Source organism: Hemitrygon akajei, chromosome 7 (genome assembly GCF_048418815.1).
Source record: "Hemitrygon akajei chromosome 7, sHemAka1.3, whole genome shotgun sequence".
In the NCBI taxonomy this organism is placed as follows: domain Eukaryota; kingdom Metazoa; phylum Chordata; class Chondrichthyes; order Myliobatiformes; family Dasyatidae; genus Hemitrygon; species Hemitrygon akajei.
In genome coordinates this window covers 71,231,804-71,246,976 of record NC_133130.1, presented here as the reverse complement: position 1 = coordinate 71,246,976, position 15,173 = coordinate 71,231,804, and the positions used below count along the sequence as shown (strand labels likewise).

General features: G+C 43.1%; 1 protein-coding gene across 5 annotated transcripts; it reads left to right on the top strand.

The window, feature by feature from the left end:
- The first annotated feature begins 620 nt into the window (after positions 1 to 620).
- Positions 621 to 15,173, top strand: stx11a (syntaxin 11a). 5 transcript variants are annotated; one of them, XM_073051157.1, is made up of 4 exons: positions 621 to 1,001; positions 4,558 to 4,730; positions 5,717 to 5,874; positions 10,787 to 15,173. In XM_073051157.1, exon 4 carries the CDS (start codon positions 10,792 to 10,794, stop codon positions 11,647 to 11,649), a length of 858 nt encoding a protein of 285 aa, XP_072907258.1. In that variant the 5' UTR covers positions 621 to 1,001; positions 4,558 to 4,730; positions 5,717 to 5,874; positions 10,787 to 10,791; the 3' UTR covers positions 11,650 to 15,173. The 5 variants fall into 5 exon arrangements, with proteins under 5 accessions (XP_072907258.1, XP_072907260.1, XP_072907256.1 ...); XM_073051159.1 differs by lacking the exon at positions 5,717 to 5,874 and having other exon boundaries at positions 4,561 to 4,730; XM_073051155.1 differs by lacking the exon at positions 5,717 to 5,874.

Genomic DNA, 15,173 nt, shown 5'->3' with positions numbered 1-15,173 from the left:
TGAAGCCCAAAGCAAAGTCTCTGTGGAGAAGGAGCACGGTCTGGGCTTCTATTACTGCAAATGGAAGGAGTGAGCTGGATGGGGAAACCCCTCAACAATGAAAGGGCCATGTCTGGCATGTGCCATGTTTGTTTTTTCCTCTAAAAAAGATTTACACTACTAAATATATCAAAGATGATTGTTTAAGTTTAATTTTTGCTCTTTCTTCCTCTGTATATAGTTTTATTATAAATAAAATCTATTTTTGAAATTGAAAATTGCTCCTTTCTCAGCTGCTATTTTTCCACAACTTCAACAAATTAAAGATGCTGATTGCAGGGGCGGCACTGGATTTGCTCTGTTTCTGAACTTAATAAAGTAGTTAAACGTGACCCGTCATGGGTTCCGAGAAACGGCCAACAGGTCTTGACTTACATCCTGGTCGTAGAATTTGCAGGTTGAACGCACAACTGTAATGGAGAGGACGCATTCTGAGTAAAAGAGGTTTTTATGAGCTGTTTTTAATTGGCACTGCGTGCATCTCTGCTCACTCCTCACCGCAACCCCCTCAACCTCCGACTTTCACCTCAGAGCCCTCGGAGGAGAGGAAGCGGTTTCTTTTCTAGGTGTCACTTCCCAGAACGCTACTACAATCACATGGTAGGACAAAGCACATTCCGCTAATGGGCATAGCGCTCTGTCACAACGATTGGGCGCCGATACCTTCCTCAGCCTCAGCAGAAGATCCCACACAATAAGGGGGCTGTACATGGCCCAAGTTAACCAGAGGTACAACAGTCTGAGCTGATGTTTATGCGCAGTGTGTGAAAAGCACTTGGAGAGTCTTTGAAGGGTGATCTGCTTTTAATCAGAGGCACGAAGAGAGCAAGAGCGAGGTGCCGCAAAACTCCGATACAAGCCCAGATTGACTGATCGACAAACTCTTCACCGCTGAGCAGCCCGTCGTCATTCTGTTCCGAGAAACCGACTCGCTTTCTCGCTCCACGAGCAGGGTTATCTCGGTGAGTGACTATCATTTCCTGTTCTCTGAATAACTATCGCTCAGCCTGAAGATGCGGTGTTTTTCATAATACTGCCGCTTCGCTCCAGAAAAGTGAGTTTTAATTTTAGCTGCCGACTGCTTGTAAAATTCACAATAACCCCGCGAATGGCCGACGACTGAAACCACTGAGCGACTATACTGTGCACTTTCAAGGGCTGTAAAATTAAATGGATCAGTTCAACCAGCTGACTCGGGTAAATTTCGCCTGAGGGTCGCTTCTTCAAGGATTCGTCCATCCTAAATTCAAACTCAATATTCCGAAACACCGGGCTGAAGGTACGGGTGCAGTGAGGTGGGCGCGGAAACAGATACTGTAGTTTCGTCCGGATTCTCTCGGCTGTAATCAGACCAGTTCATGGTTTGAATGAAGGCAGGGTGATGTCTATGGGAGCCTGTCTGAGCTGGTACATTCATGGCCCATCCAAAGACACCCCGGGGAGGTGGTGGGCTTTGTTTCACGAACTGATCGGATGCTGATCTTCCCGCGATGGTGTTTGAGGGTTTAGGGGAAATTTATATGAAAGATTGAATGCCGACCTATGTCCAAGCCAGCATGATGTGTGATGCTGGGGAGATGGTGTCCCCCTGAGATCGTTTTGAGTCGATTGTCGTTTCATTTCTTTTGTTCTCACTCTTTTAATTGCATTCGTATCGACTCCTTTTCAGCATTTGAAAGGCGGATGTCTTTTTGAAAGTTTCACTGACGTTTGGTGTTTGGGAAGTACGAGTCACAGATCGCCCCGCAATTCAAACAGGACGGCGAGATCTCTCAAAGTTCAATGTAAATTTATTATCAAGCTAAATATATGCCTCCACATATAACTCTAAGATTCATTTTTTTGCGGGCGTTCACTGTAAGTTTAAGAAACCCAACAGAATCAATGAAAGGCCGCCCCCAACAGGACGGACAAACAATCCATTTGCAAAAGACAACAAACTGCAAATACAAAAGGGGGAAAGGAGAATAAATTAAAAAAGAAAGGAATAATAATAAATCAATATCGCGAACATGAGATGAAGAGTCTTTGAAAGTGAGACTGGGAGCATTTCAGTGATGGACCTAGTGAAGTTATCCCTTTTGGTTCAAGATCCTGATGGTGGAGGTATAATAACTGTTTCCAACCCTGGTGGTGTGGGTCCTGAGGCTCCTGTACCTCCTTCCTGATGGCCGCAGTGAGAGGAGAGCATGGCCTGATGCTGGATGCTGCTTTCCTGTGACAGCGTTCAGTGTAATGTGCTTATTGTTGGTTTTTTGTTCAAGGGCATTGAAGCTTCCATACCAGGCCGTGATCAACCAGATAATGTACTTTTAATCACACATCTCTGGGTGTTTATCGAGGTTTTAGAGGGCATGCCGAATCTTTGCAAACTTCTAAGAAAGTAGGGGTGCTGCCGAGCGTTCTTTGTAATGGCACTTACTGGATCCAGGAAAAGCCTCTCAAAGGATAACACCGAGGGACTTAAAGTTGCTGACCCTCTCCACCTCTCATCTCCCGAAGTCAATAATCAGCTCCTTGGCCTTGCTGACGTTGAGTGAGAATTTATTGTGGCACCACTCACCTGATTTTTAGTCTCCCTCCCATATGCTGATTTGTAACCACCTTTTGATTCGACCTACGACAGTGGTGTCGTCGGCAAATTTAAATATAGCGTTGGAGCTGTGCCTAGCCTCAGGGGACTAGATACACACCCTTATGGTGCACCTGTGCTGATAGAGATTGTGAAGATGTGGTTGCCAATCCGAACTGACTGGGATCTGGAAGTGAGGAAATCGAGGATCCAATTACGCCAGGAGCTATACAGGTCAAGGTCTTAAAGCTTATTGATTACTTTTCACGGGATGGTGGTATCGAATGCCGAGCTGTAATCAACGAAGAGCATCCTGATGTATGCATCTTCGCTGTCCAGATGCTTCAGGGTTGAGTGCAGAGACTATGAGATGGCGTTTGCCGTGGACCTGTTGCTCAGGTAGGCAAATTGAAGCGTATCTAATTCGCTTCTCAGACAGGAGTTTCATCACCAACCTCTCAAAACACTTCATCACTGTGGATGTAATTTCTGCTGGACGATGGTCACTGAGGCATGCTACCACGTTCTTCTTAGGCACCGGTATAATTGAACCCTGCTTGAAGCAGGTGGGTATCTCAGACTGCCAAAGCGAGAGGTTAAAGATCTCAGTGAACACTCCAGCCAGTTGATCAGCGCAGGTCTTTAGTACTCGGCCTCTGGCCAGGTGTTTTCCGTGGTTCAACCTCCCGAAGGATGCCCTCACGCCGCTCTCAGACACTGAAATCACAGGGTCATCAGAGTTGTGGGAATTCGTGAAGGTGCCTCCATGTTTTGACGGTCAAAGCGAGCATGAGAGGCATTGAGCTCACCTGGGAGCGAAGCCTTGTTGTCACCAGTGTCGCTTGGTTTCACTGTAGGAAGTGATAGTACTCAGTGGTCCAGAATTTCCACTTTGCGCGTGAGGTGGCTTTGTACAGACCTCTGGTGTTTTACTTGGTCGCCAGTCCTGAACGCCACTGCTCCGGCCCCTGCGGAACTCTTGGGTCACCCAGGGTTTCTGGTTGGGGAGGATTGAATGATATTGTGGGGACGCACTCATCTTCGACAGTCCTTCTAAAGTCGTGACTACCGTGGTGTGTTGGTTCAGATGCTCTAATGAGTCCTTGATCACGGCCCAGTCCACCGACTCAAAGCAATCCCGTAGCCACTCATCTGCCTCCCGCGACCACCTCTTTGGTGTCCTTATCTCTGGAGCCTTGTACTCGATGCACGTACGAGGAGGACAGCCCGAAATATGATCGGATTTCCCGAAATGCGCTCTAGACAAGGAATGGGCAGCATTCCTAAGCGTAGTATAACGGTGGTCGAGTGTATTTTGACCCCTGGTGCTGCAGGTGATATGTTGATGATAAATGGGCAGAGATTTCTTCAAACAAGCCTGATTGAAATCCCGGACTATTGATTTGAAAGGCTTTGGGTTAAACCGTTTCTTGCTTCCCGATATCGACACTCAATATATCGAGTGCCTGCTTAATATTGGCCTTTGGCGGCATGTAAACTGTGGCCAGGATCACGGAGCAGAATTCTCTTGGTAAGTAGAACGGTTGGCACTCAATCATTAGATATTTCTGGTCGGGGAGCAACAGTACCGCAGGACAGCGGCGTCCGAGCACCGCAAAGAGTTTATCGTGAAACACGGGTAAAAAAAAGTTGCCTTCTCTGAATCAACAGTCTCTAAAGTAGTTAATTTTATGACCCAGAACTTGAATAGAATTGTTCACTTTACCCCATTGCTGCGTTTCCCCACTCAATCCCGTTGAGAGAATCACACCACAAGGGAGCAGGCCATTCAGCCCACACTTTCCGTGCTGAGCTTTTGCATCAGTCGCATTATTCCTCCTGTGTCTGCATTAAACAGCCCCCCATCCCGTTTTCCCTCGGCCTAAGTCGGGGAGAATTTACAGACACGTTTGAAATGGTTTATGATTGTTTAATGTCATTTCCAGTAGGAAGCGGGAGCACTGGAAGAAACCCTAGCAAGTGCCGACTACCACAGGGCAGAATCGAAGCTGGGTCACTGGGACCGTGAGGCAGCGGGGATCAGCACTACTGGTGGGCATCTCTTCCGACAGACCAACTGTTAAGTTAGACTTGTAACTACACTATTCCACGGATCAAGGTATGTTCAAACTTCATCTGAATCAAACCAGAACAGTGGAAACCCAAAATGAGCTCCCGTCAGTGGAAACATTTGGGCTCAAGAAACCTTTAAGAATGAAAATTAAAATCGCCCCACTTAAATAACGCTCATTCCAGTCAGACAGAGTATTTACAAGAACTGAAAACAGAAAATGCTGGAAATACTTAGCCAGTTAGACAAGATTTGCAGAGTCAGGTTAATAATATAGGGGCAGAGTCATCGCGAGTGTGGAAGGTGCAGGAAAGGGACGCGCGTCAGTGGGGTGGAATGAAGAGTCAATTGATGCTGGTCTTGGGTCACACTAAAACTGGACACGTCTCACAGAAAGGAGGGTCAGAGTCGTTCCGAAATCGGCGCTTGGAGACCAAATTCAACTCATTATTTTAATTACACTTATCCCACCCTCCCTTTTCCCGACTTCTCGTGTCGGCCTTGGCTGAGAAGCTGATCCAGAGGTAAAGACCACGGGGGAAGTGTGAGTATAGAAATGTCAGGCCATTTTGTTTAACGAGGGCCGCTGCTGGCTTTCCCTTCCGGCTCTACGACCCATACTCAGGACAGAAGTATTCGAGTCTGTCAAGTTCAGTGCGAATGTTTCTGAAATAACTTTATCTGGCCAAGGTGGAAAACCTGCCGGAGGCGAAATAGACTGGAGCAGATATGACGAAATTGCTGACGTTAAAATTCTGTCGGAGCTTTGGAGGAGATTTCAAAGCTATTTTTTTCCCTCTCTTGAGTGGCACGGATTTTCCCACATCAGGTTCGCGTGTGTAAGTAAGCTAGGCACCCCCCCGTGGGTGCCAGGGAATGTGTGTTCATTTTAAGAGGAGACAAAGCCTGGCAGGGTGGGTCGTGGTTCCAAGGGTTGGGCGGTCCCTGCGAAGAGCTGACATAAATAACACTAGCATTTGAATGACTGCACCTGGTGCTGGTTTTGATTGATGTTGGTGTTCATCTAAGCACAGCTGGAAGATGAAGTTATACTTGTAGCCTCTCTTCAAATTTATCCCCACGTCGGCCTGACTAAAGTGAAGAATCGGACGGTGTGTTCAGCGGGTGCTCGACCAATCCGGTTTTTCCCTTTTTAATGCCATGGAGCCTCGCCGTTAACCGTGGACCCCAGGTTGGGAACTCCTTACATCTCCCTGAAACGCCCCCTTTCATTCTTCTTCATCCCTCTTCTCATCTGCCTCAATGCATTTTCTCTTCCTCTCTCTCCTTTTATTTCCACACTCTCTAATCCCCTTCTTCCTCTCTAACCATCCACCCACCCGTCTATATATTTCCCAGCACGCCCTGATGCTGAAGGAATCAGAACAAGGTTAACTGTTTATAATTTTTACATAGAACATTATACAGCACAGGAACCGCCCCTTTACCGACCATGCTGCTAATATGAACATGGCCCATGTCCCCGCATTCCCCGTCTGTTTGCGTGCCTGTCCAAATGCCCCTGAAACACATAACTACTTTCCCTACTCCCTTTAGTAGCACACTGCAAGCAACCACCAGTCCGTGCTTCTTCAATCCCCTTTAAAAGTTTTCTCCTCTCATCTTAAAGTTACTCCCTTTTATATTTGACATTTCTATCCTGGGAAGAACTCCATCATTCCTGTTTATGCCTCACCTAATTTTAAGTACTTATATCAAGTTGCCCATCAGCCTCTGACAACCCATGTTTGTCCAGGCTCTCCAGTAGCTTTTTCTTTTGTGCACCCTCTCCATAGCCTCAGCATCCTTTTCTGCGTTGCAGTGACCAGAACTGTACGCAATGCACCAGAAGAGTTTTAAAAAGCTACAACATGATTTCACAACTTTTGTATGCCATATCTTCTTTACCACACTGTCTCGTCATGTTGCAACTTTCAGACAGCTATGGATTTGCATTTCAAATCCCCTCTGTACACTCTCCCTCTGATCACATTGGAAAAATGAAAATTGACCTGAATTGTACAACATAGTTCTAAAGTAAGTTTCGTATTTGACAATTTGTAAGGTGATGTGACTTGCCAACAATAGAAATTGTAAGGTGAAGGGAATGGGTCAGTGTCGTTCTACGATGAACTTCCTTTTCAAGACCAATGGTTAAATTAGACAGGAAACTCTAGTACTCTGCCAAGCCAAGTTTGCTGAAATTTCATGCAAATTAGATGGGAGCGTAAAACAACCTCAGTCGGTGTAAACACACCAGAATTCCTTTAAGAATGAAAGTTGAATTTCACTTCATTTTAGAATAATGTTCATGCCCATCGGGGCAGTGTTTTCAAGTAACAGAAGCAGAAAATGCAACAAATACTGAGCAGGTTGAACAGGATTTGGGGAGAGATGAATTAACATTAGAGGTCACAAGAACATGAAAATAAGATCAAGCCTGCTCAGCCATCTAATATGATTATGGTTAATCTTAGCTCGCCAATTCCACCTCACCCTCAATTCCTCAATCTTTCACTTACTCTGTCTCCAGCTAAAATATATCTAATGGCCTCCATCACCCTCAGAGAATTCCAGAGATTCACTACCCTCTGAAGGAAGAAGTTACAGAGAAAGTTGTTGAGCTCATGAAATTATGAAATTGTTGAACTCATTGTGCAGTCTTGAAGCTGCAATTTGCCAAGTCAAAAGATGAAGTGTTACTTTGAACTTTGTTGCAACACTTAATAAATATCTGGAGAAGTATTTGACTTGAATCGCCTTGGCCTAGAAGGCTGTGGACCTACTGTGGGTGAAAATGACTGCTGCCATATAGATGAGGGGATTACACACAAGACACAGTCTAACAAGAAAGAAAATTCCCAGGGGAAAACCCACTCTTTGTAGTCAACTCAGGAGGTTTAAAGTAACATCAGACTTAAGGAAAAAACACAAAGCTGAGTGGAAATTTTGACAACTGGAAAATTCAAATCGATAATGAGTAACCAGTAGGTGAACAAACCGGAAAGAAATTGAGAACTGGTAGTAAGAGTTAATATAAACTTTATATTTTAAAAAAGTGCTAACAAGGTGAGCCTCAGAAATTAGTAATGGAAAATAAGTAGGCATTAGGTGTAGGAAGTATTTTGCATTTGATCTCCTTTAAAGAGGATACAAGTAACATGGCAGAAATGGCTGTAAATCAGGAAATGGAAGGAAAGGAGGAAGTCAGGGAAATTGCAAACACTAGGCCAATAAAACTGACTAGATTTCTGGAGCCTGGTACTGGCAAGACCCCGGCAGTCCCGATGGACATCATCATAAGACCATAAGACTTAGGAGTAGAATTAGGCCATTTGGCCCATCAATCATGGCTGATGCTTTTTTCCCCTCCTCAGCCACACTCTCCAGCCTTCTCTCCATAACCTTTGATGCCATGTCCAATCAATGACATATCAAGCTGTGTCTTAAATACACCCAATGACCTGCCTCCACAGCTGCCTATAGTAACACCCAGGACTTCAAAACTAATAACTGGTGTGATAGTTAATGCATTGGCTTTAGATGGTGCTATGTACCCCGTAACTGGGTGTCTAACCAGCAGAGAAAGAAGTATCCATTGGAGTTTGGTGGTACTATTTTCAAAAGTGTTTATTAGTAAAATACACAAATCAATATCAATAATGCAAATATATAGATAATACACATTAGTAATAATAAACCTAAAAGTGTGGGTATAATAATAATCAATAATAAACAAGCTCTATCGATGTCTAGGGGATAATGAATTGTCATATGTGAATATAAAGTTCAGTTCAGTTCATACGTGCTGAGGTAGATGTTGGTTGTTGTGTTGTAATCGTTGGAGAGAGAGACAGAGCAAGCAGTAACAGTTACAGGCAGGCAAACCTTCCTTTACATTCTTGATCCGTCGTTTTGTTGTGGCCATTCAGGTATGACCCCTCTGTCCTTCTGCTAGACCGTTCTTCTGTGGTGGACTCGGCACTCTGGCATGAGTGGACACACACACAAGCCCCCACCGGCCCTGCTATAACACTGTGAGTGAAACTGACCGATCCCTTGTTCAGTCTCCGATGCCCCACACCTTCCCGTGGGTTCCAACACTCAAGCAGTGCTCAATAGTGTGTCTCCTGGTGTGTCTCCCCAGACCTCACTTTTATCCCTACTCACAGGGTCTCAGTTGTCCATCAATTTTGAATGGCTGTGTCCATAAAACCAGCCCACTCCAGCTGTCCACTGAGGAATTTTAGTGAACAGAATGGTTTAAGATAAACAACCCTCTCAGAAGCCAGAAGTCTTTCAGAAGTCATAATATGGTGAATCAACAAGTCTCTGTCTCCCTGCTTTATCTCTCTCTTATCCGTAGCAGATGTTCCAATTCCAGCATATTTTCTCTTACATCTCTCTCTCTCTCTCATTAGCAGCATAGCAACAGTAACGGGTTGTGATTCTCCCGGGGGGGGGGGGGGACATGGGCAACTCTGCACCCTTCTGCACATCAGAGCTGTCCATCCTTCGTAACAATGGAAATTAGCAGCAACCTGGGTGAAATGTTTTACTTTGGGATGAGAAGAAACCTCAACAAACATCAGTGTCTGAGAGAGGAAAGTAAAGGAGGAATCCTAAACAGATAGAAGCAAAGGATATGCCTGTATATACCTCAAAAGGGCAAGCTTTGTTAAGAATACATCCCATTTAAGCTTCTTGTATTTAGAAGAAGTGAGTGGAGTTGAAGGAGAGGTTGCTTAATATGAAAACAATTTCACACAATGGTGGTGGTGAAGGTCTAATTTGACCTTAATTCAAGGAAAAATCAGAAGGCCTGAGACAGTCTTGGTACTGTATAGGTTAGAACATTCATGGTTGGGCCATTGTGACTGAGATTATTACTTTTGGCGGGACAGTGCTGAAAGGGTACTTCATTGAGTACTGTATTGTCAGTATGTTGTACAGAAGGAAGAGACTCAGATGGGGATGGGAAGATTATATTCAGGATTGGGAAAGATCAAAATGGGAAGAAATCATTCCATGCAACTCTTCAGATTATTTTTATGAAGCATTTGAGGCTTGTGGTTGAAAACCAAGATCTCTTCGGAGAAATTCTCCCTGGATCACACGGGAAGCACAGAGAGGTCATGGTGTGGAATGAGACTGTCTGACACAATTGGTCTGCTTTGATGCTTACATTTGATATGAACCTTCATCCAATCAACTTCATCCAATCCTTTCTTCAGAATTAATCATCTAGATCCCAGAAGCTATTGTCATGACAAAGCCCAGTACATTTCTCACTCCCATGCAGTGTCAATGCATTGGTTTTCACAGCAGGTTAAATTGGATTCATGTGGAGCTTGCACTTACAACTGTGGGGTTGATGTGTAGTATAGTTGCCACCTCAAGCCAATACCAAAGGAACTCTGTCTGCATTGTTGGAGAGACTGCCACACAGTCTGATGGGAAATAATGAAGAGTAAAGTACAGATAATGGATACATATTCACTGTTGGAGGGACATAGGTGAAGAACACTGTAGTAATTGACAGGGTGCTGCATTTTTGGAGAGACTGTGCTGACAGAGTGCTGTAATATTAGCGGACTTCAATGAGGGGAGCATTGTATGGCAGCTGAGAGTTGCTAAGGAAGTAATGTGTTGTCAGGGGCAAGTGTGATGGTATCACTGCACATTTGAAAGGACAGTTCTAAGGAATCAGTGGAGGGACAATCCTCAAAGAACACTGCACAACCTGAGGACTACGACTGAAAGAGCAGTGCATTGTCTGAGGTTCAAACTTTCTGTTGAGATTTTGAAGCAGGTTTTCAGGGTCAATATTTACCCATCAACCAACATCAGTTGAACAGATTATATTATCTGATTATTTATATTGCAGTTTGTGAAATTTAGCTGTGCAATAATTGATTGCCACATTTCGAACATAATGACAAGGTATTTCAAAAATAATTAGTTGGCTTTCAATGTATTTTTTGGCATTTCCTGTGGTACAGAAAAGTGCCATTTATGAACATGCTTTTTATTAAAGGTTTGTTAGTAATTTAGTCCTGGTGACATTGGTTTATTTTACTGTTTGCTTTCCTGTCTTCTTTCAGAGACAATGAAGGACAGACTCGAGGAGCTGATAGAACTTTCAAAACTTCATCCACAGTCAGCAGAGGCTCATGATAAGCTTGATTCTCCTCAGGAGAGCTACGTGTTTGAATGTGACTTCACTTTACAGAACCTTTATAAGATGGTGCACCAGATCATGGAGGAAAATGGCCGTTTAAAGATAGACATCAAGCGCCTGGGAAAGCAGAACACCCGCTTCTTGACTTCAATGCGGCGTTTCAGCAGCATTAAGCGGGATTCAAATTCAATTGCTAAAGCCATAAAAAGCCAAGGCGAGAAGATTCAGCAGAGGTTGCAGAGCCTGAACAACTACACAGAGGAACTAACAGAGACTCATGGGCCAAATGCGGCCATTGTTCGCATTGCCAACGCACAACATTATGTCGTTCTTCACGCTTTCCACAATGCCATGTCGGAGTACAACATGGAGGAGATGAAGCAGCGGGAAAACTGTAAGACACGGATCCAGCGGCAGCTGGAGATCATGGGAAAGGATGTGTCCAGTAAAGAGATGGAGGAAATGATAGAACAGGGTAAGTGGGACGTGTTCTCAGGGAACCTGCTGAGCGAGGTGCGAGGGGCACGAACTGCACTTTCAGAAATTGAGCAGCGCCATCAGGAACTGTTGAAGCTGGAGTCCAGGGTCCGGGACATCCATGAGCTCTTCTTGCAAATGGCCTTGCTAGTTGAGCAACAGTCTGAGACTCTGAACAACATCGAGGTACAGGTACAGAAAGTGCAAGACTATGTTGGGGCTGCCAGGACCCAACTAAATCAGGCAGTAGAGCACAAAAGGAAAAACATCTGCCGACAGATCTTCTGCTGTTGCAGTTGCTGCTGTTGACCCAGTATTCTTCCCGCCCACCATCGTTTACTCTGCTTGGATGTTGCTTCACTATCCCACCACAAAGCTAAATGATACCCTCACCAAAGAAGTGGAAGGGTTAGCGATTACGTGGTCCTTTTGTTGGTGGGAGTCTCAAAACCTACAGTCTCTTCCAGTTAGAGAGATGAGTTTGAATTATGGGGTTAATTTTGTATCCCATCCCCATTTCACTCTACCCATCCCCCACTTCTGTACAACATAGGTCTACTCCTTTTTCCAATTATTAAAATGCAGACAGGTATTTCACAGACAGAATCTTGTATGGTGACAGAATGACATATGTAAAGCATCCATGGATTAACACAGCTTTGTTTATTATGTGGTTGCTGATCCTTTGATAATGCAGGTGGGGTTTTGTATGATGTGAGCAGCTCTGTACTCTGGTGCTATGGTATTTAATACAAATGCCCTATCCTCCCCAGTTCATTGCTCATTGTACCCTCAGTTGAAAGATGGTTGCTGAGATTGGGGTGGCTGTTTCAGGGGTAGTGGGTAATATGGGTTGGATAGTGAGGTGGGGAGAAGAAGATGGTAGGAGCAGGAGGAGAGTGGTGGAAGGGAGAGTGAGGACCACATCTGTTCAGGTGCCTGTATCCATTTTACAATCTACCCAGAAGATTTACCCTCTGCACCGTGGCATTCAAAGTAGACAGAAAGGTAAATTATGCTGTCTCCTCCCGACAAGTAACAGCTCAGGAGCTCCTGAGTCCAGTTCTGGGTGAACAATCCAGAAGCAACATACAAAAGTGACTACAATAAATCTGTTAATTTGAGGATTCTAACTATGAAAATGACTAGGCAGTTCAACTGGTTCATGTATGTCCTTTGTCGAATGGGTCTTCCCTCATATTAGGGAGAAAAGGCTATCTTGTTATCATGCCCCTCCCTGGGTATCAAATCTACAGAAGTTGAGTTCCAAGCCAGGGAAGATCCTATGACCAGCATTTTAGAATCGAATAAGTACTAATTCGTATATTTTCTTAGATCACTGGTACATTAAACATGTTTTGAAATATCTGTTCTTGAAGTCTTGTCAATCAGGAAATTGGACTGGGTATGTCTTCTCACAAGTGTCATCTTCCCTTGTGCTTGTGATAATATTATCATTGCGACAATATCCATAACTTATTTTTAAAATCGACATTTAAAGGATCAAGAGATCATGTTGCAAGCTACGAAGATGAAAGTAAACCATCATGTGTGACTTCAAGTGCTCTCTTTGGAACATTACTTTTATATTTTGTACATCCTGTGTATTATCATCCCTTTGGTCTGGAGACCACCAGCACTGTGGTCCAGTGACTGCAATGGAGGGTCCTCACACTGGAACCACAATGGAGTGGGATTATGCTACTGGGTGCAGCCAAGTCATGCCATGCAGTATCACTGTGCCTTCTCCAATTTCATCCATCACCCAATAATTTCCCCTCTCCTGCTCCAATTGTTGCACCTTCTCCAGCACCCACCCTTCCCATTTACTCTCAGGCACTTGGTGTCTAGTGAGGCTGTCACAATTAGATCCTTTAAGTGTCTGTTTTGACAGCTGAGTCTGGATTTGGTAATAGGGCGAGGAAAAGAGCCCCTTTAGCACCAAAAGTGAATCAAATCCAATTTCCAAGTAATGGTGCCTTGCCTTTAAGTTCTGGATTGCTCATGACGAACCCCACCAAGACAAGCCAACCCATCCAGTAGCCCAGAGAGTGACTTTTGACTGCAGAAACTACTGCTGAGGAGAGAGCAGGAGGGGATAGAGGAAGAGTGGGTGGCAGAGGATACAGTTTAGGTAGAGAAGTGGTGGTGAAAGGAGAGAAGAGAGAGGAAGAAAGAGGATATTGGTATAAACAGTATTGCCAAGTCATGTATTGACAAAGTACTCTATATTTATCTGCGGAATTGGCTGCCTGACTCAGTTCCAGCATATGAAGCCCAGTTTCTTCTGAACTGGGCATCTGGTCTATACAGATAGGGTCCCAGACTCAGGAACAGTCACTCAACAAACACAGTGGCCAAGATTCTGCTGAGTGTGGGGAGAGTTGATAACCTCACTGCTAACCTCAGCAATAAATTGAAATTTCCAATGAAAACCACTCACCAAAATTGGAATGTGGATCACACGATCCCTTGAGCCAAATAAGGAGAGGCAATTCAAGTATTTTCCACATTCTATGCAGCAGGTCAGTGCCAAGGAGGGGTACGTATTATGAGTGGGTTTTCTCTGCAGCTAGTTTCAAATAATCTCTCACTTTATTCCTCTAACTTATTGCTTTCAGTTTCCTTTCCATTCAGTGTTATTGAACGAACTTTTCATCTTTTTTTTTAGTTCTTTGTCTCTAACTGGTGTGAAAGGGTTGGAAAGTGTTGAAAGTGCAGTTGCACGAATTTATCTAATTGGCTGCCCAGGGCATCTGCTCAGCAATTTTTTTTTGGTTCACACATATTTCACATTACTGCTGTAATGTAACAAGTCTTAACAGTAAACAAGTAACAAATTTGGGTTTAATCTATTTTTTGTGGTGTAATATATAATTGATGCAAAAAATTGTATTGTACTAATCTAAGTCGGACATTTATTGTATTTGTCATACTATCAAGACATAGTCTTGACCAATTTTTTTCATCAATTTTAATATTCAAATCAGTTTCCCATTTTTGTCTTGACTTATGAATTTCTGGTTTAATTGTTTTTGAATCAAATTATACATACAAGACGTAAATTTTTTAATATTTCCTTTTTGAATTAAAGTTTCTATTTCATTAGGTTTTGGCATTAACATTGTTTGACCCAGTTTATCTCTTAAATAGGCTATGTAAAAATTGAAAATAACAGAAAAGAGTGTTATTTGATATTTTATATTTATTCTTTAATTGATCAAACAACATCAATATACCTCCTTCAAAACAGTCACCTATATATCTGATCCCTTTTTGAAACCAGTTATATAAAAATAAATAGATTAAACCCAAGTTTATCTGACCAATGTGTCCGATGTAATCAAGAAATCGGTACTTTTTTACACTCTACTTGGTCTTGTTTTAAAATTCAACCTTTCTGGATAAATCTAAGACTTTTACTGGAACAAATTATTGGAATACAACTTCCACATAGCCCAACATTATTTTTATTAGGTGATATTGAAGGGATAATATCGAAACCTAAATTGAATAAATATCAGAAAAAATTTATAAAAATTGCATTGGCAGTAGCCAAAAAAGCTGTTGCAGTTACTTGGAAATCAGATTCATACTTAACTATGGACTGTTGGAATAATGAAATATATAGCTGCATTCCACTTGAAAAAATTACTTATAATTTAAGAAATGAATATGATATATTTTTGAAAATTTGGCACCCCTATCTACAAAAGATAGGATTAAATATATAGGTCCTTTGAAGATAAAATTATTAGTTATTTGGGGGAAAAAATAAAGATATATACTAAAGTTATTTTGAACTCCATGGTGCATGTGGGAATCCTCCGATA

What these genes read in the sequence shown, in the direction of transcription:
- stx11a (XM_073051159.1), top strand. Translation starts at nt 10,792, where the DNA reads ATGAAGGACAGACTCGAGGAGCTGATAGAACTTTCAAAACTTCATCCA.